This window comes from Phoxinus phoxinus (genome assembly GCF_949152265.1).
Source record: "Phoxinus phoxinus genome assembly, chromosome: 3".
NCBI lineage: Eukaryota > Metazoa > Chordata > Actinopteri > Cypriniformes > Leuciscidae > Phoxinus > Phoxinus phoxinus.
This window is the reverse complement of record NC_136878.1, coordinates 31,235,690-31,263,309: the sequence shown is the minus strand read 5'-3', so window position 1 is coordinate 31,263,309 and position 27,620 is coordinate 31,235,690. Positions and strand designations below refer to the sequence as shown.

General features: G+C 37.5%; 1 protein-coding gene across 1 annotated transcript; it reads left to right on the top strand.

Annotated features, from left to right (window-relative positions):
• Positions 1-85: 85 nt before the first annotated feature.
• Positions 86-27,405, top strand: skic3 (SKI3 subunit of superkiller complex). The gene is made up of 41 exons (XM_079607520.1): positions 86-130; positions 317-409; positions 535-678; positions 1,116-1,207; positions 1,748-1,823; positions 1,957-2,100; positions 2,234-2,332; positions 2,428-2,536; positions 3,934-4,074; positions 4,341-4,442; positions 4,539-4,663; positions 5,327-5,413; positions 5,530-5,633; positions 5,722-5,848; positions 5,955-6,134; positions 6,290-6,414; positions 8,112-8,362; positions 8,463-8,565; positions 8,693-8,875; positions 9,143-9,287; positions 9,378-9,456; positions 9,569-9,630; positions 9,718-9,774; positions 9,854-9,922; positions 10,005-10,079; positions 10,692-10,833; positions 12,263-12,356; positions 15,428-15,505; positions 15,600-15,724; positions 15,870-15,993; positions 16,090-16,314; positions 17,959-18,031; positions 18,148-18,201; positions 18,280-18,391; positions 21,297-21,425; positions 22,145-22,269; positions 23,422-23,586; positions 24,304-24,456; positions 25,728-25,858; positions 26,095-26,224; positions 26,526-27,405. The coding sequence occupies exons 1-41, from the start codon at positions 116-118 to the stop codon at positions 26,601-26,603; spliced, it is 4,725 nt and encodes a 1,574-aa protein (XP_079463646.1). The 5' UTR covers positions 86-115; the 3' UTR covers positions 26,604-27,405.
• The last annotated feature ends 215 nt before the right edge of the window (positions 27,406-27,620 follow it).

Below are 27,620 nucleotides of genomic sequence, written 5' to 3'. Positions count from 1 at the left end.
GGACATGACTACATTATTTTTTTTAAATTGTGTCGAAATAAATACAATGTTTGTCGCGGTATAATGACGTCGCGTTAAGCATCACGACACGCATGCGCAGTTTACTGCTTGCTGAATGGAAACTTCTGCCGTACGTACATTTCTTACAATAACATTCTAGAAATACACAAATTTCCTTTGAAAATAAGTGTAGTAATATGACAATTTAGTTATGTCTACATGTCAGCAAGTTAATAGGCAACATAACATGCATAACTGTAAACATCCTTTACTAATGCTTATGTTTCGTTAACATTTATCTCTCAAATTATTTAAGAAAATGTCCAGTAAAGAAGTGAAAGCTGAGCTGAAAAGTGCAAGAGAAGCCATTAAAAATAAAGAGTTTAAAGAAGCTTTGAAACATTGTAAGGTAAGTGTTTACTTCCACCTGTCAGCATACACTAAATAACTACCATCTCATAGTTTTCTCTTGATTGACTGTATTTGAGTGGGCAGGTAAGGTTCACTCTCAAAGTTAAACCATCTGTACTCCAGGCTGTTCTCAAGCTTGAGAAGAATAACTATAATGCCTGGGTGTTCATTGGAGTGGCAGCCACAGAGCTGCAGCAGCCGGATCAGGCACAGATCGCCTACAGAAAAGCCGCTGAACTGGAGCCAGAGCAACTGCTGGCATGGCAGGTGGGTTGTAGTTTATGAACTTTAATGAATGGTCCATAAAATGTAGTGTTTGGACACAGTTTATTAACCATTTGGCAAGTTGTGACCTAATGCTTAGAGAGTCAGACGGGTAAACCTAAGGTTGCAGGTTCGATTCTCAATACCGACAGGAAATGACTGAGTTGCCCTTAAGCAAGGCACTTAAACCCCAATCGCTCCCCTGGCGCCACAGCAAAAATGGCTGCCCACTGTTCCGGGTGTGTGTCCACGGTTAGCAGTCAGTGCTCCTAATGTGTGTGCACTAACCTGGATGGGTTAAATGCAGAGGACTAATTCTGAGTATGGGTTACCATACTTGGCCTTCACATGTCACTTTCACTTGTTAATATGGTCTTTAATGATATTGTGCACTGCTGATTGAACAATGAAGGTTTACTAGATGTGGATTTCTTTTACAGGGTTTAGCAAATTTGTACGAAAAAGGTGACCAGGCAGATTTCAAAGCCGAGCTGCCAAAGATTTACCAGAAACTTATTACACTGTATGAAACGTAAGTAAAGTGTAAAGTCCTAGGATGATTTTAAACGGGAAAAAAAATCGAATTCAAAATTAAAGGATAGGTTATAATAGCTTTAAACATTTAGATTGTGCCCCCACCTCCTTTTTCTTTTCCTTTTTGCATGGTTGAAATTTACCAGAATTTCTTAGGTTTTGGAATTGTCTCCTACACACCTTTTTTAATTTGACTTCACAATAAATGTTAAAAAATATTAAAATCAGTTTGAACTTGAATTCTATAATCATGCCAATCCTTTTATTGAACAAATGAGTTGAATTGTCTACAAAACATTTATTGGTTATTATCACAGAAATGAGAAGTGACAGGAGCACATCTCTTCCAGGGCAGCAGCATAAAAGCTAAAGATTGTTTCAGAACAAGTGATAAATCCTTTAACCTGAATAAAATTGAGTTTTGTAAAAAAAAAAAAGTTCATATGGTCGAAAGAGCCTAATTTAAAAAGGAGTACCATGCTACATGATGCAGTTTGAACAATTTGCTTGATCCATGTATGTTTTTCTGCATTTGCAGCTCAGACAAAGCAAAATGTTTCGAAGTGAGCAAGAAATTGGTGGAAATCTATCAGTCTGAGAAGAACTATTTAGAGGTATGATCTTTAAATATGATAAGCAGGACTTGATGTTACAACAGAAAATTTCAGAGGATAGAATAATCTACACATTATTTCTAAAATCACTATCAGGTTTGATTCGCCCATATGTTTGCTACTCTACCCACAGGTGGCCAAGGTGTGGCGGAGGTTAATCCAGATGAACGAGGGAGAGGAAGGGGTGGAGGATTCAGAGCTGCTGGAGCTGTGGAAGGAGATGACCAGACTCCTGCAAGACACTATTGAGGATCAGGACAATGAGACTCAGCAGCACGTCAGTCTGATTTAGTTCTCAAATGCTTCTTTTTGAGAATTTTGAAGTGCTCTTTTTTTTGTACATACCTCCAGGTTAATGTCAACACATACATTTTTACAAAGATTACAGTGTGTTTTTCTTTTCTCAACAGCTGATATCAGCATTTGATAAAGCTTTGCTACTGACAGTAGATGTGCCCAGTGAAGCCCACAGGAGCCTCTCAGAGGATTACATTAAATGTCTTTCTAAGGTTGGCAAGCTCTATATGCCACAATTATAATAACATACACAATAATAATTATGACTGAACCAAAGCAAAAGTTTCATATTCTGTATACCCTTCAGCTTCCTCATGAGGTGGCCAAGCTAAAAGAGTTTTGTGATGCCACACTGTCCTGCTATCCGACACAATCTCACCCTTTAGAGGCCCTCAGTGAGCACTACATCAAAACAGGTAAGTGTATTACCCCAGGGGCCTGTACCATGATGGTAGTTGAACAAACTCAGAGTTACAGGATTAGTTTCGAGTTGACAAAACCAAACCAATCCATCCAGGCTTTGTTAGTACCATGATGCTGACCATCAACTTTCTCTGTCAACTCAGGCTTTGATCCTGAGTTTAGGTGTGACATCATAGCGAACAGCCAATCGCATGCTGAGAAAGAATGAAACTGCGATTCATTTCTCGCGAGAGAAGCAGAGCGATTCACTTCTCTCTTCTGCAGAATATTTCGAGATTGAAAAATATTACGAGTTTACACTGCAAGAAGAAAATAGCTGTCTATGAAACACAACAACTAAAAGAAAAAGTCTTGCTATATCAGTGCAAGTTAAAGTTGTGAAGTTAGTTTATACATTTGATAAAGATATAGAAAGAATTGAACATTTAAGCTCACATGTAGTCATTTTATAGCTTTATCAATTGATTCTAAAGGTGTATTGATATGACATTTTATATATTTATTCCTTTAAACTGTGCGTAATAATAATTGATAAACTAAAATTGTACATTTGTGATCGATTAATAATTACATAAATAATATATAAATCATACAAAATTATCATTCTAAATAAGCGATACTAAAAGCCAGACGATTTTGTCTTTTAAAATCATTTGCTATGTAGTGACCTTTAATTTGGAGTAGAAACACGGGGAGTGACTTTATCGCGTGTCACTTTGCTCACAGCTGATTGGTCCAAGTTTGGTTTGCAACCTCTTACCTGGAACATATCCTCCTCCGGACCTAACCTGCCTAAGTTACTATGACGATGAACACTGCTAAAAGCCAAACCACTTTCATGGTGCCTTAAACCCAGGGTTGGCACAAACTAAACTGAAACATACCTGGCTAGCCACCTAAACGGGTTCATGGTAAAGACCCCTGGAGTCCTCGAAGACAAATGAAATAAATGAGACAAATATATATATATTAGTGCTGTCAAAATTGAACGCACCTTCCCCTTTTTCCCATTATCCTTTGGATCACACACTCTCATTCATGCAAATGCTTTTTTAACCTACAAAAATACATCATCACTGCAGCGCTATATGACTGCTGAAAGTTCAGCTTTGCCAATAAATTGCATATTTAAAAAAAACATTTAAATAGAAAATATTTGCAATAATATTTCACAGTATATCTGTTTTTACTGTATTTTTGATTAAATAAATGGTAAGCATAAGAGACATTTCAAAAACATTCAAATTCATACCTACCCATACTTTTAAACACTAAAGTAAGTACAAAAATAATCCTGTCTCTGTTTGGAGAAAACATAAGCCTAGTGTCTGATATTTCAATCTGAACACCGCTTTCAGATAAACGTTCTTGTCTCTAATGATCCTGGTAGGTGACTGCACTGAGGAAGCTGTCCGTTGTTTCCACCGTCTCTCGGAACTGGATCCTAACAACTCACATGCTCACTTTGGTCTTGGCATTAAAGCTTGTCAGGATAAAAAATATGAGGACGCCCTCAAAAGTATTGGTCTGGGTGAGTTCATAAATATCATACAGAATTCACTGCTGTTTAGGTTTTCAATACAGGTTTTGAATACAGAGGTCATATATAGTATAATATAAGAAATGCATTATATCAAATCATTCAAATACATTTTGATCATTAATAGTGTATTTCAAGAACTCCTTGATTTATGTTCATGTTCAGCTATGCAACATTAATTAAGTTCCTATCACCTACACTATATAATGTAAATTACAAACAGGATGTTTAAATCTTTTGTTGTGTTTTTCCTGCAGGACTGAAGCGTATGCGTTCTTCCATCATTGGGTGGTATAATTTTGCTCTGGCTCAACTAAAAATGCATAAATACTCTGACAGTGCCACATCTTCCAGCCAAGGTACTGTATCATTAAAAACAACTGCACATAAGAAACACAGCTAATAGGACAACTACTCGTTAGAGTGAAAAGGGCTGTTCTCTCTTGTGTGTTCAGGGCTGAAGTCGAGTGTGGGGAATTCTGATGATTGGACTCAGAAGCTGCAGAGGTTGAGACTGGATGCTTTGGTGAGGACAGGAAGAGACCAGGATGCTGAAGAAGCTCTGCAGATACTTACTCAGGTAAAGTTTAAAACCAAAGACTGACAAAGAGCTGCAGTCTATCGACAGAAACAAACACTACCGTTCAAAGGTTTGGGGTTGGAATGATTTTAAAAGAAGTATCTTATACTCACCAAAGGCTATTTATTTGATCAAAATCAGAATCTTTATTTGTCATTATACAAAAGAGTATAACGAAATTATATGCAATCCTATTCAGAGCAAAAATCAATCTCACACTTTACAAACAATAATCCTATGTGCAAAAAATAAAATAAAAATTATCCTATGTAACACATTTTACAAAAATAAGTGAGAATGATAAACAGTAAACTGAAAAATACAGTAAAACCAGTAATATTGTGAATGTTATTACAATTTACAATAGCTGGTTTCTGTTTTAATATATTTAAAATGGAATTGAATCCTGTGATGGAAAAGTTAAATTGGCAGCAGCCATTACACCAGTCCTCACACATTTCTTATTATCAATGTTTTCAGGATTCTTTGATTAATAAAAATAGCATTTATTTGTTATAGAAATCTTTTGTAACATTATAAACATTAGCTGAATAAAAGTATTAATTTCTTTCAAACTAAATTTCATACTTACCCCAAACCTTTGAAAAATGTATTTTAACATTATTATTTGATTGATATAATGTTGTTGATGTCTCCTTTTAGATTTCAGATGCCAAAAATGACCCAGTGCTTTTAGCGTTGAAAGGAAGAGCTCACTTGCAAAAAGGCCAAACTGATGAAGCATTTCAGGTCAATTGTTTTCTTTCGATAGGAACATAATTTCATAATTTGTTTTACCTTCTTATATCTTAATATCTATCATGCTAAGTAGACCAAATCATGTTTGAATGAAATTTTTCTTACAGGTTTTTGCCGAGCTGCTAAACTCTCACCCAGGATCTGTGGAGGGTCTCACTCTGAAGGGGCTGACGCATGTTGCTAAAGAACAGCTCAAACAAGCTGAGGAGAGGTGTGAAACCCTCCTACACAATATCACTCACCAACATAGCTGTAAGCACCAAACACTGATCCTCTTGTCTTCTTTCTCTGTCTCACAGCTTTCTGGAGGCTTTATCCAGAAGCCCAGATAATGGGGAGTTATACTTTTTGCTGGGACGCCTGTACTGGAACATGGGAGAGGAAATACAAAGGGACCGTAGCAAAGCCCATACACATTTGCTTAAGGTGAGGCCACCAACATCAGAACTTACACTCTTTATCTTTTTATGTAGATACCACTCTTTTGTCTTGGGATAAAAATGAATAATGATTGGTTTTCTGTTGCTTTAAGGCTGCTAAACTGGACCCGTATCTTGGTTCAGTGTTTCGTTTCCTGGGTCATTACTACAGAGAGGTGGCAAAGGATCAGGGCAGAGCCAGAGGCTGCTATAAGAGAGCATTTGAGCTGGATTCCTCTGATGCAGAGGCTGGAGCGGCTACTGTAGATCTCAGCATGGAACAGGGAGACATGGTGAGTGCAGATAAGTCTAGTTAATTCATTGAGGGTATGCTCCATTTAGTTTTTCTTGCCAAAATCTAATTTCAAAAAGTCACAAGGAACTTTTCTCTCTGTATATGCTGTAGAAGACTGGGGTTTAATAACTTTGAGGTGTTCTATCTGTTTAGGACTCAGCTCTGACTGTTCTGCAGTCTGTGACCGAGAGAGCCACTCCTGGCTCTGCTAAATGGGCCTGGATGAGGAGAGGTCTCTACCACCTCAAGATTGGCCAGCACCAACAGGCCATTGCAGAGTAAGTGAATCATTTTCAGCTATAAGGCACAAGTGGTGATAAGAGTTGTTTAACTGGCCCTGGATGGTGTGATTAGCAGATATTTTAAAGATCTTATTTCATTTATCAACATTAAAGTTGGCTGTTATAAGGATGCTAGACATTAACATGGCTTTTTCCAAAAAAATTATTAATAGTAGGCCTATATTACATAATTTTTGTGCCATTTAGAATTGAAATGAGAAATGGCTTTCTATTTGCAATTCAATTCTGGAATTTGAAATGGAAAGCAAACAGTATTCAAAAGTGTAATTCAAATCTCAGGAAGTAGAAATGGAACTCATATATTTGCAGGACATTTTATTTCTTGTTTTCAGTTATAATTATTCAAATGCCACCAATTAAATTTTTATCTTACTTATATTAGTCTAATTATACAAAAATGTGCCTTCGATTAGCCTTCATTTATTATACCATATTGGCAGAAGAGCTCATTTCCCAGAATCCCACAATTAACTTCCACTTTCCTGTCTACAAAGATGGACTTTATCAAATGTTAAATGTGGGACATATAAATATATATATATATATATATATATATATATATATATATATATATATATATATATATATATATATATATATATATATACAGTGCTATGCATAAGTTTAGACACCCATGCTAAAGTTGACTAAAAAGAGGAATAAAAAATCATCTTTTGGAAATTGAACTTAATGCTTTAATTAAAAAAAATAGGAAAAATCCAACCTTTAAGGACACCAATTTTCTTTGTGAATGAATAAATGTATCGTAAATAAATAAATGTTCTTCCTTAAAATACAGGGTGCATAAGTTTGGACACCCCTATGTTAAATTCCCATAGAGGCAGGCAGATTTTTATTTTTAAAGGCCAGTTACTTCATGGATCCAGGATACTATGCATCCTGATAAAGTTCCCTTGGCCTCTGGAATTAAAATATCCCCACATCATCACACACCCTTCACCATACCTGGAGTTTGGCATGGAGTACATTTCATAAGATCATCTCTCAATGCAAATCAAACCAGCTATTAGGCTAACTGAAATAAAACCATGCCAATCTCTAGGTATGGTGAAGGGTATGTGATGATGTGGGGATATTTTAATTCCAAAGGCCAAAGGAACTTTATCAGGATGCATAGTATCCTGGATCCATGAAGTAACTGGCCTTTAAAAATAAAAATCTGCCTGCCTCTATGGGAATTTAACATAGGGGTGTCCAAACTTATGCACCCTGTATTTTAAGGAAGAACATTTATTTATTTACGATACATTATTCATTCACAAAGAAAATTGGTGTCCTTAAAGGTTGGATTTTTCCTATTTTTTTTAATTAAGGCATTAAGTTCAATTTCCAAAAGATGATTTTTTTATTCCTCTTTTTAGTCAACTTTAGCATGGGTGTCTAAACTTATGCATAGCACTGTATATATATATATATTTTTTATGTACATTTTTGAAATGCATTTTCTGTAAAGCTGCTTTGAAACAATATGTATTGTGAAAAGCGCTATACAAATAAATTTGAATTGAATTGAATATATATATAAATATATAATAGCCATATGGCTCTTCATCAGACAAAAATGTTAAGATAAATGCCTGCCCCATATGCAATGATTATTGATTTGATTTCATTTAATTTGAAAGTTACCCATGATTCTGCTGTGGTCTCAGTCTGCAGGCGGCGTTGAGGGCTGATCCTCAGGACTGGGTGTGCTGGGAATGTTTAGGTGAAGCTTACCTGAACCGCAGGAGTTTCACAGCTGCCCTGAAAGCCTTTGATAAAGCACATCTTCTTCAGCCCACCTCAATCTATAGCCTCTATCAGACGGCCGCCATCAAACAGATCCTGGGCCGGTTTAAAGAGGCTGCTTCAGAGTACAGGCAGATCTTGGAGCAGGAGGAATATGTGCCGGCACTGAAAGGTTTGTGTGATTTCTGCAATAATGTTTTAATCTCTGAGGTTAATAACTATTTCATCCTGTATTCTAATATGGAGTGCATCTTCACTGTTTTGATTCTCAGGTCTGGGTGAATGCTTGTTAGCCTTGGCTAAAAGTGCACTGGATGACTATCTTGATGGAAGAGCTGTAGATTTAATACAGAATGCCATCCATTACCTCTTCAGGTAAAGAGTATGAACACAGGGTTCTGCTGAGTGAAGAGAATATTTGTGCCTCATTCTTTAGGTGAGTTTGATGGGTTTCGTTGAGTGGATATTGATGTAATCTCTCTCTTTGTTTGAATGTTTTCAGTGCTGTAAAGCAAAGGCCAGACCTGTCATGTCTGTGGAAGTTACTAGGTGATGTCTGCACCACCTGCAGAACTGTGTCCGCAAATCGGGCCAAAGTACTGGTACCTGGAGCTCTTTGTGGGATGGATCCACCCGATCAGAGCCATACACTGGACCAGAGACAGCTCCTCACTCTTGGAGAAAGGTAAGAGAGACACAATCACACAATACATCACACTTGCTGTATCAGAGTCTGTCATTACGTGTCTTTAGGGGCTCATCTGTAAGTGTTCAACAACATCCTGGCTATGTATTAATTCACTTGCTGAACAATGTTTTTATTTTTCATGCACTACAATACAGTAATAAATACACTAGCGTTCTAAAGTTTGGGGTCAGTAAGATTTGTTGGTACTGTAGATAGATAGACTTGACTTGACATGATTATTCTGTAATGAAACTGTTTTATCAGGTGCTTTGGTCATGCATTGAAACTGATGCCGGAGGCCCCCAGTCTGTGGTGTGACCTCGGCATGAACTACTACCACCAATCCAAACTGCTCAGCTGCCTGTATTCTGAGGAGGATCCCCAGCCTCTGCTGGAGAAAGCCCTGCAGGTACGTGACCTGACCTAAAATCAGTTGTTCACAATGCTTGCATGAAGAGGTGTTTTAACAGGCTGTTTTGGTTTGGCTCTGTTTTGGCAGTGTGTGAAGAAGGCGATCATGCTGGACAGTGCTAATCACAAATACTGGAACGCCCTTGGGGTCGTCGCCATGGCAAAAGGTAGATACACATGATGTACATAATTGCATTAGTCTGTATTACATACTGTAACTGTTTTGTGATAGACTATTCTTGTGTTAATGGAATGCTATATTCTTTTTTTATATTTTAGGGATAGAAAACTTTGCACTTGCACAACACAGTTTCATCAAATCAGTAAAAGCTGAGCCAAATGTAAGTAATGCAAGAAAAATAAACAGTTTCCTCACTTTTTAAACAGTCGTGTTCATGCAAGTAATGTATATTTTGGTTATTTTTCAGAATGTGGTTGCATGGACTAACCTTGGTGCTTTGTATCTGAAGAAGGGAAATATAGAGGTAATGGGATTTTGTCAAGTGATAAGCTTTACTTTACTTGTATTGAGAGCCATGCTGATTTGTACATTATTATTTTTAGCTCTCTCATGAAGCTTTCAAGATTGCTCAGTCGCTAGAGCCCCTCTATGTGAACTGCTGGATTGGACAGGTACACTTCAGATTAGACCTTGATTTCATATCTTTAGTCCATTACTATACGCAGCACATCTAACTTCTTTCTCGTCATACAGGCCCTCATTGCTGAGACTGTTGGCAGTTATGACACCATGGACCTTTTCAGACACACCACAGAACTGAGCACTCATGTATGTCTAGTCATTTATAAACACACACTACCTTTCAAAAGTTTGGGGTTTTTAATGTTTTTTTTTTTTTTTTTTCCTATTACGCTCACCAAGACTGCGTCTATTTGTTCAAAAATACAGTAATGTTGTGAAATATTATTACAACTTAAAAGAGCTTTGTTCTATTTTAGTAGATTTTAAAATGTAATTTATTCTTGTGATCAAAGCTGAATTTTCAGCATCATTACTCCAGTCTTCAGTGTCACATGATCCTTCAGAAATCATTCTAATATGCTGATTTGCTGCTCAAGAAACAGTATATAGAAAACAGTTGTGCTGTTTTTGTGGAAACCGTGATTTATTTTTTTATTTTTCAGGATTCAATGATGATTAGAAAGTTCAAATGAAAAGCATTTATTTGAAATGGATTTTTAAAATAAGATTATAAATGTCTTTACTGTCACTCATGATCAATTTAATGAATTCTTGCTGAATAGAAGTTTACATTTCTTAAAAAAAAAAAAAAATTACTGACCCCAAACTTTTTTAAATGTAGCCTATCATTTATTTTTTAGGTTCAGACTATTGCTTGCTGTATGTTCTTCTCGATGTAACATGTTTGTTTGATGTTAGACTGAGGGAGTGAAGGGTTATGCGTACTGGGTTTGCTCCACACTGCTGGACCGGAGCAACAGAGACTCAGAGCTCTACCTCTACAACATAGTTCAGATGAACGCCGTCTCTGCTGCCCAGGTGGCTCTGAGCAAGTACACTGGTATGAGAGCACAAACACGCACTATACTGTGTTAAAGGGTTAGTTCACCCAAAAATTTAATTTCTGTCATTAATTACTCACCCTCATCTTCTTTTAAACCCGTTCATCTTTGGAACACAAATTAAGATATTTTTGATGAAATCCGAGAGCTTTCTGATCCCCCATAGACAGTCCATGTGACAACAGTGTTTCAACCTTAATGTTACGATCCGACGAGAATATTTTTGTGTGAAAAAACGCACAAAAAGAATGACTTTATTCAACAATTTCTTCTCTTCCGTGTCTCTGATGCTGTTCACTTAAGCACCACGACACATGCATGTGATGTTGATGCAGGAACCGGCCAATACTGAGCCGCCGTTCTGACATAGAACCCGGAAGCGCTGCACTGTGTTCACAACGTGAACAGCGTCAGAGACGGAAGAGAAGAAATAGTTTTTTTGTTTTTTTGCTCACAAAAGGTATTCTCATTGCTTCATAACATTAAGGTTGAACCACTGTAGTCACATGGGTTATTTTAATTTAACGATGTGGTAACGCTTTACAATAAGGTTCATTAGTTAACATTAACTAATAATGAACTGCACGTATACAGCATGTATTCATCTTTGTTAATGTTAATTTCAACATTTACTAATACTTTATTCAAATCTTGTTAACATGAGTTAATGCACTGTGAACTAACTTGAACAGCTTTATATTAACTAACACTAACAAAGATTAATAAATACTGTAACAAATGTATTGCTCATTGTTAGTTCATGTTAGTTAATACATTAACTAATGTTTAATAAATGAACCTTATTGTAAAGTGTTACCAACAATGTCTTTACTACCTTTCTGGGCCTTGAATGTGGTAATAACGTTGAAGTCTATGGGGATCAGAAAGAGATTAGATTTCATTAAAAAATATCTGCATTTGTGTTCGAAGATGAACGAAGGGCTTATGGGTTTGGAACGACATGAGGGTGAGTAATTAATGACAGATTTTTCATTTTTGGTGAACTATCCCTTTAAGATATTGCAAGGTTATTTAAGAGTTTGCCAGTTGTTGTCTGATCTCAAACCAATGTTTGACAAAAGAAAGTACAGTACCAAAGCTCTATAATGCATTACCATTATAAAGTATGTAAATGCATTAATATGGCACTGTATGCATGTTTTAATAGGCCATGCTAAAAATGTAACACTCAATTACAATATGTAACAGGTCTCTGCTCCATATCTTTGTATTACATAGGCCCTTTAGCCTGACAGTTAAAGATGCCTGATGTATTGAATGATTTCACCAGCAATGCAGGTGGAATGGCTAGACACATTTGTGAAAAATGTGTTTCTATGTTAGGAAATGACCCATGTGACAGTGACAAATTATTTATAGATGGAGGGAGGTAATGAAGCTTAGTGTACTCGCTCTTTTTCACACCAGAGAGAATTCAGACCGACCCTGACGCCTTCATCATGCTCGGATACCTGAACACACACCTGCAGCTGAAGAAACAGGCCACTGAGGCATATCGCAGGTTTGACACCTCTAGCTATTTTTACATTTGAAAATTCTGTCCAGGCCAGTTGGACATTAAGGGCCCTATTTTAACAATCTAAGCACATGGTCTAAAGCGCAGGGCACAAGTGCACTTAGGGCATGACCAAATCCACTTTTGCTAGTTTAATGATGGGAAAAATGGTTGACGGTCTAAAAGTGTTGTCCCTATTCTCTTAATGAGTAATGGGTGTTTTTTGGGCGTAACGTGCAATAAACCAAGTATCATCTCCCATTCCCTTTAAAAGCCAGTTACGCTCACGCCATGGTGGATTGGTATCTACATTGTAGACTATGTGCCTTATGCTTCGGACTCTGGGTCCGGATGAATTAGCTCAAATGATCCATAGGGAATTTTAATAACTAATCATGAATATGATTAATATTTTGCATATTTCAGTTACATTAAATTGTCGAAAGTGAAAGTGGATTATATGAATATATGAATAATCAATCACAACGAATTATAATTCCTCATTCATATATCAATAATCTTACTTAACTTCGATTACGAGATAATCTTTAAGGGAAATCAATGTAATTATCAAATCGTTGTTCGTCCAGCGACCAACGTCAGATTAAGTGATTAACTTCTCAATAAAGTTATCCTTCCTTATAAACTCCAAGAAACACCAACCTTCTGGCCGTGAACATTAATATTTCTGGTGTTTATAAAATTAAAACTACTTAAACAGGGAGCGCGGTAGCTCTAATCTACCTCATTGACGTTTGTGGTTTTACGAGCGTTTTTTCACAGACACAGTCTTGAATATATTGTTTTAATAAATGCAAACTACAGAATATAACGGATTACACATATTGATTATAGTTTTGTACATATCTTACATGTGGACAAACAAGACGAATAACAGATGAGAGAGATAAAGAGAGAGAGAGAGATTATTCTGCTTTAAGCTGGTGCTCTTTAGCAGTAGTAACGCACACCTCGCACGCGCGGGGAGCGATTTACAGAGGTTTTTGGTCGTGCGTTTGAGAGAGAGAATAAGAGGGAGAGAATGAGATCGAGGGCCGGGGCGCGCTCGATTTGAATGCGGAACAGAGAGAGAGGGAGCGAGGGAGAGAGTGCTCTGGGGCCCGCGCTCGATTTGATTGCGGGACAGAGAGAGAGAGATAAAGAGAGGATGAGAGAGAGAGAGAAAATGGTCACGTGTGACCATAGAACAGCAAACATCACAGACCTTTGAGAGAGACATCAATCAAAACACCTTAAAACATTAAAACTCGCTAGAGCTTGATACTTGCAAAAGGTTCGTTTGCGTGCACGAGCTGTGTCCAGCCTGTGCGTATTCTCGGAGCAGAGTGCGTGCGCTCGTGCTGAGGCGCGCGTGCTTGTTGCCAGAGCAAGCTGTTCGCGGGAGGTTTGAAGAAGGCGCCTCTTTGGAAGGGAAGTTGCTGAAGGAATTCAGGCTTCGTTCGTTTGACTCGTAGGTGGAAACGAACACAGTGGAATTTGAAAATTAAACAAAAGACTGAGATAAAGCAAATAAAAGGAGGGAACTCCTGAAGGAGTTCAGGTCCGAAGATTTCACATGATGAGTAGACGAAGGCAGGACGCGAGAGACAAGAGAGGGCAGGAAGAGCTTTGCTCTTTCCTTTAAAGACTGTATGGGTCACTCCTTCGTTCGGCGCGTTGTCCAATCACCTTCAGTGATCTGGGAGCGGGAGAATCTTCTTTGTCCTGCCAGAAGACCCCAGTCTGTGTAGTTTATGACAGAGCTTTGCCTTAGTCATTTCTATGACTAAAAAGGATTCATCTAGTAATAATCATATCATTGCAGTCTATTATCGAGATTCAACTCCGTTAGATTTAGAGAATTACAAAGATACGAAACACATCATATTAACATTAATAGGAATACAACATTTGATTATTATGCATTAGTATAGACATTTAAAAGTTTAATTAATACATGCTATAATTGTAAACTAAACCCAAATCTGTCATGACATATAAATGGCAACACAGAATGCATTTGGTAATGTTTTAAATATGACTCGTTCAATGAAAAGTCTCTTGTGTGTGTGTGCTCCAGTCTCAACGGAATGTGTGGGTGTCACGTTACGTCTCTTTGTGTGAGCCATGTTGGTGTGTGTGTGTGAGAATCACGGATTCACCAATCTGACCAGATGTCAATGTTGCTACAACATGACGGAATTTGCAAACGGAAAGACTGAATGTGAGACAGATAGTACAAAAAATTAACCCTAGAGCGCAAACGGATCTGCTCATGCGCTAGGTTAAAGCGCGCAAGCAGACCATCTACGGGACAAGCTGGATTCCACCATATTAATATTTTACATTGTAATCCTTTTATTTTTTAATATTTGGCATGTTTGTGTGCTGCTGCGCTTCCCTGTGTGTGTAATAAGCAGAGTACGCACGTTGTAACAAAAAAAATATTGTGCAGTCTATTTCAGTTGCCTCAAAATTGTTGAAATAGACAAAATTGTCTATTTCAGTTGCCAACAATGCGCACATTGTTTTCAGACCAGCACACCCATGGGCGTACAAATGGGGGCAAATGCATTTGCTATTTAAACAATGTCGCACACGGCGTGAAAATGATAACTGCGTCGAGCTGAAACTAGCAAAAAACGCTTGCGTTGCGCAGGCGCTCCATTGCGCAGAGTATTTGATAGGGCACTAAGTCTGCCTGACACAATTTTATTTAATCTAAAGCAGGAATTAACAAAAGTTCATTGTAATGATTTTTTTAAATAATTGCATTATCACATTCATTATGAACTAATGTTCATTTATTTAATTAAATTAATATATTAATCGATAAAGTAATTTTTGTGTGTGTGTGTGTGTGTGTGTGTGTGTGTGTGTGTGTGTGTGTGTGTGTGTGTGTGTGTGTGTGTGTGTGTGTGTGTTTAACCAAGTTATTTGAATTAGACAAAAGTCGAAATGTGTTAAAAAAAAAAATAGATCTATTTAAAAAAAATGATGCTGCCTATAGTTTCTGACTCTGATCTCTAGACCATACTGGTATTAAATCGTTCTTGGATATTTTCCATTCTCCACAGAGCTGTCGAGTTGCTTCAGGCGTCCCCTCACACAGACAAGCTCAGCTTTGCTCTGAGGGGTTTCGGACGTGCCCTCAGGTAAAAACCACTATGCCGTCAGTCATTTTATCTATGATAATGTCATCAGAGTTATCAGTACAAAATAATGTTTATTTTCTAATGTCACTGTCAGTGATGATGGGCAGTGGGAAGAAGCAGTGCGTATTTATTCCTCCACACCATTAGAGGAGCTGCATGATCTCATCGGGCTGGCGCTCACCTGTTTCAAAATCAGACGCCTGCCAGAGAGCATTCAGGGTGAGCTGTCATTGCCGTTTTGCTTTTAGTTACTGGTAACATTGTGAATTGAAATAGTCCCTGTGCCTTAAGAAACTACTCAAGCTTGTGATTGTGTGTTTCCGAGGGCATGCATGTACACTTGTCTATGTGCGCTCATTTCCAGCCTATGAGAAAGCCCTTGCAGTTGCCTCTAGTGAGAAAGAAAAGGCCTGTATACTCACTGCACTGGCCCTGATACAGCACACGCTGGGCAGCATGGATCATGCCAAAACACTTCTCTTCAAGTGGTGAGCAAACTATTCAACTGTCTCCGAGAAACACATTCTCCGATTCAGTAGTGAAAAGCAAAACCTGTCTCCTCTTGTTTATATTTGTATGTGTAGCTCCATGCTTAAAGAGCCCATTCCAGAGAGCCTGCAGTGTCTCTGTGCTCTGGGTTTGGTTCATGGGGACGTGACCCTGGCAAGTGCTACGCTCACCGAGCTGCTGAAACTGGGGGAACCTGCAGGAGGCGCTGTGGAGGAGTACTGTCTGCTCACTTGCACCCTGCTGGCCCTGCAGGGCAACTTTAGCGGTGTACATAGGGAGGCTTCTAGGGCTATACACAGGTACTGTATAATATTTTGAGATATTGTCTCCTAATTAGATACAACATGATTAGGCAACAATCTAAAACAAAATATGACAATGTTTCTCTGCTCACTATAAAATATCAGTGGTCAAAAATCTTGCTTCATGTAGCTATTATTTATATTCGTATAATAAAAGTGCCTACTATATTAATTATAAAGCATATTAAGACATCAGATATGTCCTGATTAATTTATTTTGTCACACACTATCTTTCTGCATGATTCCCACCTAAAAATATCAGGGTATTTAAAATTTTTGATTTCCAGGCCTTAACTAAATTTTATATTATATTAAAGGTTGTCAATATTAACGATTCATTCTTTCAGTTTAACGCGTTAAAATATTTAACACAAATAACGCAGCATCTGTTTTTTTCCCCGTCATCCTTTGGCTAGCGTTACATTATTTTTCATAAAAAAGATGCCATTAAAAAATATTTAAAATATAAGTTTTTGTCTTTGTTGTTTCTACATTCATTTGGAGATTAAATGTGAAATGATTACAATATAAAAATATGTTAACTTGTATGTTAAGTGTGATTAATCAAGATTAATTACAGAAAAATGTGTGATTAATTAGTTATTTTTTTTTATCGATTGACAGCACAAATTATATTATATTATACATTAATTTCATTTTTTCATTTTACAATTTTTTATTTAAATTAACCTTTATTCAACAAGGACACATTCATGATCATGATAATGATGTTTGATCGAAGGTGAAGGTAAAGTCATTTATAATGTTACAATTATGTTCTTTTGAACTATCTATTCATCAAATAATCCTGAAAAAATAATACCACAGTTTCTTAAAAAATATTAAGCAGCACAATTGTTTTCAATAATAAGAAATGTTTCTTGAGCAGCAAATGAGCATATTAGAATGATTTCTGAAGGATCATGTGACACTGAAGAATGAAGTAATGATGCTGAAAATTCAGCTTTAACATCACAGGAATAAAAAAAACATTTTAAGCTATATTAAAATAGAAAACAGTTATTTTCATTTGTAATATTTTTGATCAAATAAATGTAGCCTTGGTGAGCATAATATATATTTCTTTAAAAAACATAATAAATCTTACCAACTCCAAACTTTGGAATGTCATTTATATATTATATTATATTATATTATATTATATTATTAATTATGGTTATGTGTATTATTATGGTTAAATGTAGCAGGAAAGTCCACCTGGAGCCAGACTCTGATCAAAATAGACAAACTTCAGTTGTTGCTATTCAGCTGAAGCCTGGACACTTAAATTATTGAATATTTGTCCGGCCCCATTATGTCTTGTTGAGTGGGGAATTGAGGACTTTGATTAAATTGAATGCACTTTATTTGTCCAATAGCAAGTGACCTTTTAATGTCCTCCTTTAATCTGCATCGTACAAAGACATGAAAACACTCAAATGCTATTAAAGGGAAGGCCCTTTCATCTAATTAACCTCAGGTATGAATCATTGCATTTGGTTAATTATCCCAAATGTCAAATGAGGTACCAGAACATACCAGAACATACCAGAACTACAAGAATAGAATTCTTCTTTCTTTTGTCAGGCATTTTGTAATTATAAAAAAATTATGAGTGTTTGACAACTTTTATGTTGTAGGAACCCAGGGAATCCATCTCTCTGGGCTCTTCTCTCCAGACTGGTCCCACAGTACTGCCCCAACAAAGCCAGTGTGAGTATTCTCACAATATTTTAGGAAAACTAACATCATTAAAGGAATAATTCACCTGTTAGAGAAATATTGACCATACAATATTGGTGTTCATGTAATTTTCATATTTCCATCAGGGAGGAGCTGTGGCCGGCAGTGTGGCATGTCATGCCAGCTTGACACTTGGAAAGGTAACTTGACATTTGTGGATGAAATCATATGCCAAGATCTGTGTCCAATAAATAGTTCAACTCTTTTTTTATCTGTAGAGGGCGTTGCTGTACAGTGGAGTGAATCAGTTGGCATCAGGCCGCCACTCTGGTGAGGACAGAAGATGCAACGCTCTGAAAACAATCCAGAGAGCTGTGATGCTGTGCCCAGGTAAAGTTCCATCCAGTCAGGTAGTGTTACTAATGTTGCGTTAGCCTAATTATGTAGCATTAAGACTCCAAGTAAAACAAATCGTCATTCTATCACCGTTGCGCTTTTGACTAGAAAGTTTCAGGTTGCTCAGACATCTGACCAAAAACTGTCCTCACAATTAGAGGCACTCTGGATCAATTCTCAGGTTATCTGCTAAATGGCAAGTCAATAACTTAAAGGGGTCATGACATGGGATTTTTTTTTTTTATATTATGTTCCCTTAGGTGCAATTATAGTGTTACTATAGTTTTTTTTACAAAAAACTTTTAAAATGTAGTGATTTATGACCTTTTCCCACCCTGTTTCTCATCCTCTGATTCAAACAGTCTGTTTTGGGGGTGTTTCCCCTTTAAGAGTTCAGTGTTAACGCCCACTGTTATGATTGGCTAACGTCAATGCCTATGCATCAATTATTAACGCCCCCAGCCAGAACATTTGCGGATTCGGCGCAACTGTTTAACAGCGGGTGATGCATGCGAAGCGTTGGCTCTTGTTCTTGCAATGATAAAACCTTGTTTGAGCCGGAATCAGAGGAGGAATCAGAGGAAAATGAACCATCACCACAACAACGAAGACTGGATCAGCCCGTGTCCACATGGAAAGTGAAACTATTTTGAATTAATAAAAAAATTGTAACCCGAGACACTTGAAAACGGATTATTGTTGCATAATTATCCTATAGCTTAATTTGCTAACAGTTTAACATTATTTAACTAATTTCAATGAAATGATAGGGTGTACCACGGACAAAAATGCATGCACAGGCCATCTTTGAAGATGCAGCATTGATAAAGGCAACATTTAAAATTTTCTATCACATGTAGGCCAACTAGAAAGGCGACATATTTTCAAGATTCTCTTATACAAATGTGTTTATATTAGCCAGTGATAAAAAGTAAGTTTGCGTTGTCGTTGTTGAGCCCAGAATAGTCGGCACGGACTTATCTTTGAGCAACAGTTTTCTGGCAAAGCCAGCATCATATTGGGATTTTTTCTCAAAACAGTCATCCTTAAAATGTATAGAACAAACGCTTAAATTAACACTGCCATGACTGGGATGTCCGCAAAAAATAAAGTGCATCCATTTTTCCCTGACGTCTGGATCTTTCGGCAGCGTATTCAAAGATGTTGTTTGTCCACAGCCAGGAACAGCACATCTCCGTGGCATCGTAATTTTCCTGTACACAGACCCACTCGCTGTCCGTCGACTGAACACTTGTGAGGCGCGCGGCGATACGAAATGAGCGTAGTTGCCTTGCGCTTAAAGCGTAGTTGTCTTGTGCTGGAGGCGGTCATATGCAAACGCTGGTACGTCACTTCGCACCGTGACGTCACTTCTTAGAAATCCAGAACGAGCTGTATTTAGAGCTTGATTAAATAAATGATTTGTTTATAATGGGGAGGACGTCTTAAGCTATGAAACTTGCAGGACGTTTTAATGGTACAAACACCTCTTATATACCAAAAGATCAAGGCAAATTTGGTTTCTCATGTCATGACCCCTTTAAAGATTCAAAAACAGACGTTCCATGACCCCGAACTTGTAATTCCCTAACCCAGACTAATAGCAGACTACCAGACCAAGACTAAACCCATCAGCCTAGGACACAGAACAAAATCCCTTTTCGCGCATACAAAACCAACTCATAGCTGTTTGAATGGGGAAATATCAAAATCTCTGCTTGCCAAATTCATTTAAATAACATATTTCAAATCAACAACAAAATCTGACATGAACTGTTCAAAAAGCTTACAATTACTGTTGGTCCTGCCATGGTTTATGTGTGCAGTCTCAGGACACTGATTCTTTGGGAACCGGAGCTTCTAACTACAGCTGCAATGACACGTTGACTTTACTAATTGGCGAAAAAAACACTGTAATTTTCTTTCTCAACAACAAGAAAAAAGATAAAGGAAGAATGCTAGCTGACATAAACAGATTTTGGACGTCTGTTTGTTTAAAGAAGAGTTGTTTTCGACATGTATCTCAAATATCAAGGTTCCCACTGTCCTGGAAATTAAATTAATTTGTAGATTTAAAGGCTTGGAAAAAAATGTAATATATATTTTTTCTACTTATGCTCAGTTCTGAAGTATTTCTTTAGAATTTACTATTTTAATTCAATGTCTATAATTATATTTTTGAAAATCATAATCCACGCTTGACTGGAAGGATAATGGAAATTCATTGGTCTTAAAATCGCATGAAGCAGAAAGTGAAAGAGTAAAACTGCAAAACTGATTTTGTTCATCGGGAATTTATTGGATTATTAGCATTTGCTAATTGCTGCGATCTCATGTGAGTGACAGTTTGCTGGGGACGGAATATTGTCCCGGACACGTGCCGGTGCACACGTCATCAGAGAATAGATGCTGTCCCTGCGAAGGGAAGGGGACATTTTTGATTAAAGATTACAAGGGCACATGAATTTAAAAAGTATTGCACAGTTATGTAATTTATAATAAACAATGCAATATTCCAAAAAATTTGTCTGACGTGTGGGAAGCCTGAAAAATGCTTTTTTCATGTATTTTATGTCAAACTGTTAAAATGAGCTTTGGCTTCTTGTTTAAGAATATTGTTAATGTAGTATTGGACAGAACACACTCTTCTTTAACTCTAAAACGATGGAAATTTTCCTTTTGGATTCTGAGAACCTTGCATTAAACGTGTCACCAGGAGTAGGTGCCAAGTGTAATGCGCCAAGAGAGTGTATTTAGAGTGAAGCTTGGTCTATGTTCAAAGTTTGAGAGGACAGAGGAGACTCTGAGACATCAATATATCAGCCAGATGAAATATTTGTCTACACTAGGTAGGATGACAGTGATTCAGTGTTGGAGTCTTTCTGTTTGACAAACGCAGATGATCCCGCTGGTTGGGCGGGGCTAATGGCCGCCTGTCACACAGAGAACACTGCATGCTTACTCGCAGGCTCCGCCCCTCGCAGAGAAGATCTGGAGAGGGCGCACATGACTCTGGTGTCTGAAAAAGGTCAGTGAAACTTGAGACTGTTTTGTCAGTGAATGTGAATATGCTAACAGTCGAAAGTTTGTAATTAAGTTTTTGAAATAATTATTTATTTTATGTTCACAAAGGCTGAATTTATTTCATGCAAAAATACGGTAAACACAGTAATATTGTGAAAAAGCATTACAATTTAAAAGAACTGTTTTCGATTTTAGCATATTTTAAAATGGAATTTATTCCTGTGAATCAAAGCTGAATTTTAAAATAAGTGCTGTATAAAATATATTCTATTTAAAATAAATGCTGTTCTTTTGAACAGTCTATTCATCAAATAATTCTGAAAGATATGTACCATGGTTTCCACAGAAATAGCAGCAAAAGCTGTTTTCAACATTGATAATAATAGGAACCATTATTACTAATTGAGCATTAAATCAACGCATAATGATTTTTGAATGGTCATGTGACACGGAAGACTAGCTTTGCCATCACATTACATTTTAAAATATATTTAAGTTGAAAAGAGGCAATTTAAACTAGAATAATATTTCACAATATTACAGTTTTTACTGTATTTTTGAGGTAGCTGTGGTGAGTATAATACTTTATAGTTAATGTTTTCAAAAACATTAAAAGCACAATAATTCCAAACTTAGGTTAGGGTTAGTTGGGTTAGTTGACCGGTAGTGTGTATGCAGATGGGAACATGGCTTTAAGACTGTGTGTTGTGTTTCTGTTCTCAGTGAAGGGCCTGCAGGGAGAGGACGGGCTCTTGGCTCAGGCTCTGGAGGGCTGGGTACTGCAGCAGGCCGTGACTGGACTCAAACAGAGTGGTCAATATGACCAGGCAGAGACTCTTTGCTCCCAGGTACACACACACATGCACGCTCTCTGTTTCTCTGTCACGCTGTCCCCTATTGATTCGTCTCTCATCAGCTCTCGGGCGCAGGTGCAGACACAGACAGATTCAAGGGCTTCAGAGCAGAACAGTGTGCCCGTTTCACAGCACCATCTGTCTAGTATCCATCTATGGCTCTCTATCAGTACTGGTCTGTAGTGCAGGGGTGTCCAATCCTGCTCCTGAAGGACCAACGTTCTGTAGAGTTGCTCCAAAACATCTGCTTGGATGTTTCTAGTGATCCTGAAGACCGTGATTATCAGGTTCAGGTGTGTTTAGTTGGGGTTGGAGCTGAGCTCTGCACAACAGTGGCCCTTCAGGAGCACGACACCCCTGCTGTAGTCAACTCTCTCCATTTAGATTTATTTATATATCAGATTTAAAACAACTAAGTTGACCCAAGTGCTTCACAACATTGACAACTGGGGTTATATAAAGGTAGGGAGAAAGGGAATGAATAAAACACATAATTTCAACAACAATAACCATCCTATCATTTCTATGACTTGAAGGCCAATTTAAAAAAGTTAGTTTTCAGACATGACTTAAAAGACTGGCAAAATGGCTAGAATTTTAGGACAGCAATTTAAAATGCCAGATCATCATTAGAATTTGATCTAGGCCGAGGTTCAGCCAGCAGTATGATCTAGCTGTTTTTCCACACAACCAATATAATCTTCATATCTATACACACAATTATAGTGGAAAAGATGGCAGATTTATTTTTGCATGCCCAAAGTAAGGATATAGTGTTAATTTAAAGGTAAAAAAACAAGTAAAACTTAAACATGTAATTACTTTGTGCACCTTTAAAGGCCATTGCACACTGAATCCGAAATGTTTGTATGCGTTTTTTCGTATTCGTGATTCGGTGGCTCTGAATTGTCAAAGCACCATTCAAACACCATTCAAACTGCTTGTTACGGATGCGAAAAACGCAGAAAATCGGACCCGTTTCGACTTTTTTTATGACGGACGAAAGTTTCGGAGGCAGTGTGCAAGCGTGATTGACATAACGTGAGGTCATATTTATTTTTTAACGTGCGAACATTTCGGATGCGAATTTCGGACTCAGTGTGTAATAGCCTTAAACGTTTTTATACGTCCTTCTTCCCATCTCAGGTTCTGAGTGTATCTCCAGAGCATCCTGTGGTGTTCCTGATGTTGAGGCAGGTTCAGTGTGAGCGCCTCCTGCTGTCTGAGGCCGGTAACTGTGTTCCTCAAGCGGTGCTGGATCAGCTCAGTGCTGCTGTCATGGCCAACCTCACTTCTGTGTCCGCCTGGCATGTACGTACACTCACCATCTCACTGAAGAGAGCTTGGAGTCAGGTTGATTTTCAGTCAATATGAATCTAGAACTAAATGTTCACACACTTTAACCCTCATCCTTCCCTCGGGTCATTTTGACACGAAACTCAAATTTTTTTTATGTAATAAATTGAGTGTTCATCAGAGAGGTCCAATACCCTAGGACTTTTGTCCTTTGAATGGATTTGAGGAGTTTTGTGGTTGAAATTTTAAAAAGTAATCCTTCGTGTCGCGATACGTGTCATTCAACCTATTCTAAGTAGATGTACCATCACAAGGGTCTTGGAAATATATTATGAAGGTTGAAAAACTACATGGTGTTGCTTTAAGTTGAAAGAATGTGAGGAATGTGCTTAAATTACTATTTATTGATCAAATCTAGTAATTAAAAGGTAAATAAAATAACAAATAACAAAAAATCTCCAAAACCATTTCATTAAAAAATTAAAAAAATATTATCAAAATGAAATAAAATAAGCTTTCTGGACAAGAAAAAAATTAAGTATACCGGTAATTTTAGGGCTTCGGGTCATTTTGTTACAAAGTGGCAAGTGCGAGGGAAGGATGGAGGTTAAATCATGCAGGAGATTTCGATGAAACTGACAAATGTTTGTGTGCTGAGCCTAGGAAGGAGGTTTAACAAGGTTTACACATGTGGCACTAGAACGTTGTTGAGTTGATGTCACTGTCTCTCAGTGGTTGGCAGAAGTGTACCGCTCTCAGGGCCTGCTGGCTCAGGCCTCTGTGGCTTATAGACAGAGTCTTCAGCTGGCGTCTCAGCTGGGTGATCACGGCGGGAAGACGAGCAGCCTGCTCCGACTAGCCCTGCTGGCGCTCACGCCATGTTTGGTGAGTACCAGATTCATCTTGTACTGGGATGTTGGAGGAATTATTTTCCTATTAACATGGAAGTAAACAGACAGATTTAGAAAATGTAAATAATATAAAAAAAATAATGAAATAATTTGTAGTTTTTTCTTATGAAACAATATATATATATATATATATATATATATATATATATATATATATATATATATATATATATAATTATATAACAATATATATTTATTACAGGGCTTGGTTGAATACTAATGTAGAATGCAGTCTGTTATTTCTTGATAAGAAAATAAGGATTGCTGCTAAGGATAACACACCGTTGCCATGAAAAACAGAGTGTTGCCATGGACACGGTGTTCTATAGCGGAAGCAATACAATCGTTTTTAAATCAATATTTTGTGTCAAATTATTGATTTATTTGTTAGGTAACCATGTAATAAGCGGGATTATCTGCTTCGCGTCGGGGTCCTGATCAGTTTGTCGGGGTTGTATTTACTATAACAACCGCCTCGCTCTACATTATCCCTTACATAATTTATAAAATGCTGATTTTCTGCTCAAGAATACTTTCTTATTATCAGTGTTGAAAACAATTGTGCTGCTTAATATTTTTGTGGAAACCGTGATACTTTTTTCAGGATTCTTTCATTTGATGAACCGCATTTATTTCAAATTGAAAGCTTTTGTTACAGTTTAACACTTTTGATAAATTTACTCCTGCTATAAAGTAAAAGTATTTCAATTTTTTTTAATTTATATAGAATGATTTTTTTGTATTTTTTACAATATATTCCTGCTGTTTTCCTTGTAACATTTTAAAATAGCTGCAAGTGTCTGTGTGACTGACCGCTAATGAAAAAGGACATTATTATTTTGGGCTAAGCCTCTTGCAGCGCCTTCAGGCGTCTTTCTTGCACATTTTTCCTCTTTCCTTCTGCTTCCTCTCTCTCCCTCTCTCATTGGCTTTTTGTCTATCCCCCTCCCCTCCATCCCTAACTGTCAGCTTATTGCCTTCATTTTAGCTGACTGCAGCTTTGCCTGTTAAATTGAATTAGACACTTTGTGGCCGGCCTTTCATTACTTTTAATTAAAGTGTGTCAGCCTTCGGCGTATCCCAACTCCGGTCATATATTAGTCTGAACTTTGCCAGCTAAAATGCATCTAAAATCCTTGTTTTTAATTACCAGTTCTATTCCAGTCTCTTTATTAACCAAAACATTTTACAGTGCAAGTAAACACTACAGTACGTAAAGATATCTAATTGTACTTCTGACTACAGGCTGGTGTCTGTGTCTCTGACTGGAAGGATCTGGTGTTGGAAGCCAGTGCTGAAGTCTTAAAAATGGGCAACTCACCAGTAGCTTTGCTCTTCCAAGCCTTACTGCAGTTCTCCATAAAAATGGGCTCCAGGTAGGGTCTTACATAGAGTTTTTGTGTTGACACATTTATTCTCACCCTATATTCAATCAACATGTCAGATCAGTCTGACCTGTTCTGTGCCACACCTTTGTATTTCATTGTTTGCCTCATCTTGGCATTGCATTCATATGTAGTCTATTTCAATATGAAACCTATCTCCTTTATTCATGATATTGGAGTTTAAATTGGATCAGGTTTAAATTGATCATGGTTGGTTCTTCCCGCAGGGAAACCCGTCGCCTGTTGGAGAGGATTGTTTATGGTTCAGCCTCAGGCAGCTCTGAAACTATAGCGTCGGTGGCATGTTGGTACCTCCTGCGTCACCTGCACGCCAAAGATGACCTGGAGCTGATTGATGTGAGCGGTTACATCCCCTCGCTCTACTTGAAAACAAATGAGTTACTCTCTGGCTGTGTTTCCTCAATCAGAGTCAATTGTAATCTAATCAAGCTTGCTGAAAATTCACTTTTGAATATCTATTTAACCTAATATAATTTTTCATTATCCATTTATTCAATTATAATTTGTAATTGCTACAGCGGTTATTGTAATTGTTTAAACGGTGCCCTGCGGCCATCTAATGCAATTGATGAGATGAATAAAAGAGATTTGTGTTTAAGAATGGCATTGAACATTTCTTTGTGTTTCGGTCTTGTAGACCCTGTTGTTGAAGGCTACAGCAGCAGGAGACAGCAGACTGGTGGATTTCCACAGACGCCTTTACCCATCCAGCTGAGACTGTAAACCATCCTCAGATTCCTCAGGAGACTTACACTTCGCCATCGAACCGTCAATAGCAGAGCCAGTTGTTCTCCTTTATCTCCTACACACTCACTGTTTACAAATCTCAGTCTTTACATCACCTAGGACATTTTATTATGTATACATATCACTGGTACGATAAATTGTGTGTGAATGAATCTAAAACGACACTTAATCTATATGAATGGCTCTTTAGTTAGCTGGTGTAACTGAATTAGCCTATGCTCATTGGATCACATTCAAATGGGTGTTGACACTTGAAAAAACGGCATAAATGATTCATTATTATTTTTCTGTGCCTTCCTTCCAGCAACTGACTTTCTACATAATTATCATTGCCACAAGCCTCGGCTGACTAAAATATTATTGTCATTATGTAACTTAAAAGCACTTCTATCATGGTTCATCTCTGCAGGAGCCTGAAAACGGCTATTGCTTATTGTAGCCACTATTAGGCACATTTGAAAATGTCTGCTCCTCAAATTGTGTTTATGGTCAGAGAAGTAAAAAATTCAAATGAATTGCTTTTTTTCTGTCCACAGTTATCTTTGCCCCACAGAAGCACTAGCAGAATTAATGGACCTCTGTTTTTCCCCACTGTCATTTCCATCTATGCAGAACTGACATACAAAAAGCCATTGTGTCTCTAAAATATGAAAGCATAAACATGAAGAGGAAAATAACAAAAATGGTTAATTGTGTTGGGTATATTAATGCTTTGCAAGTATGCATTGGTGGCTTGGACAATTTAAATGAAAACAAAGAGATCTTGTTTGTTTATTCCAGCATCCGTTACAATCAATACTGGCCTGGGGACGTGCAGACAAACACAGAACAGGTCATCTTCCTAACCTTTCAGTATTGAGCCACATGAGTATTGCGCATCTAATCTCTGATTTGCCATAATTGTACCTTGTTCGAATTTCATCAACCATGATTGTTCATTCAGAATCTGAATTTAAAAGTCTGGTCTAAAGAGATTTACAGGAAA

Coding starts and splice junctions, on each gene's coding strand:
- skic3 (XM_079607520.1), top strand. Junction 5,634..5,721: donor CTCAAACAAGCTGAGGAGAG/GTGTGAAACCCT, acceptor TCTGTCTCACAG/CTTTCTGGAGGCTTTATCCA. Junction 8,876..9,142: donor CTCCTCACTCTTGGAGAAAG/GTAAGAGAGACA, acceptor CTGTTTTATCAG/GTGCTTTGGTCATGCATTGA.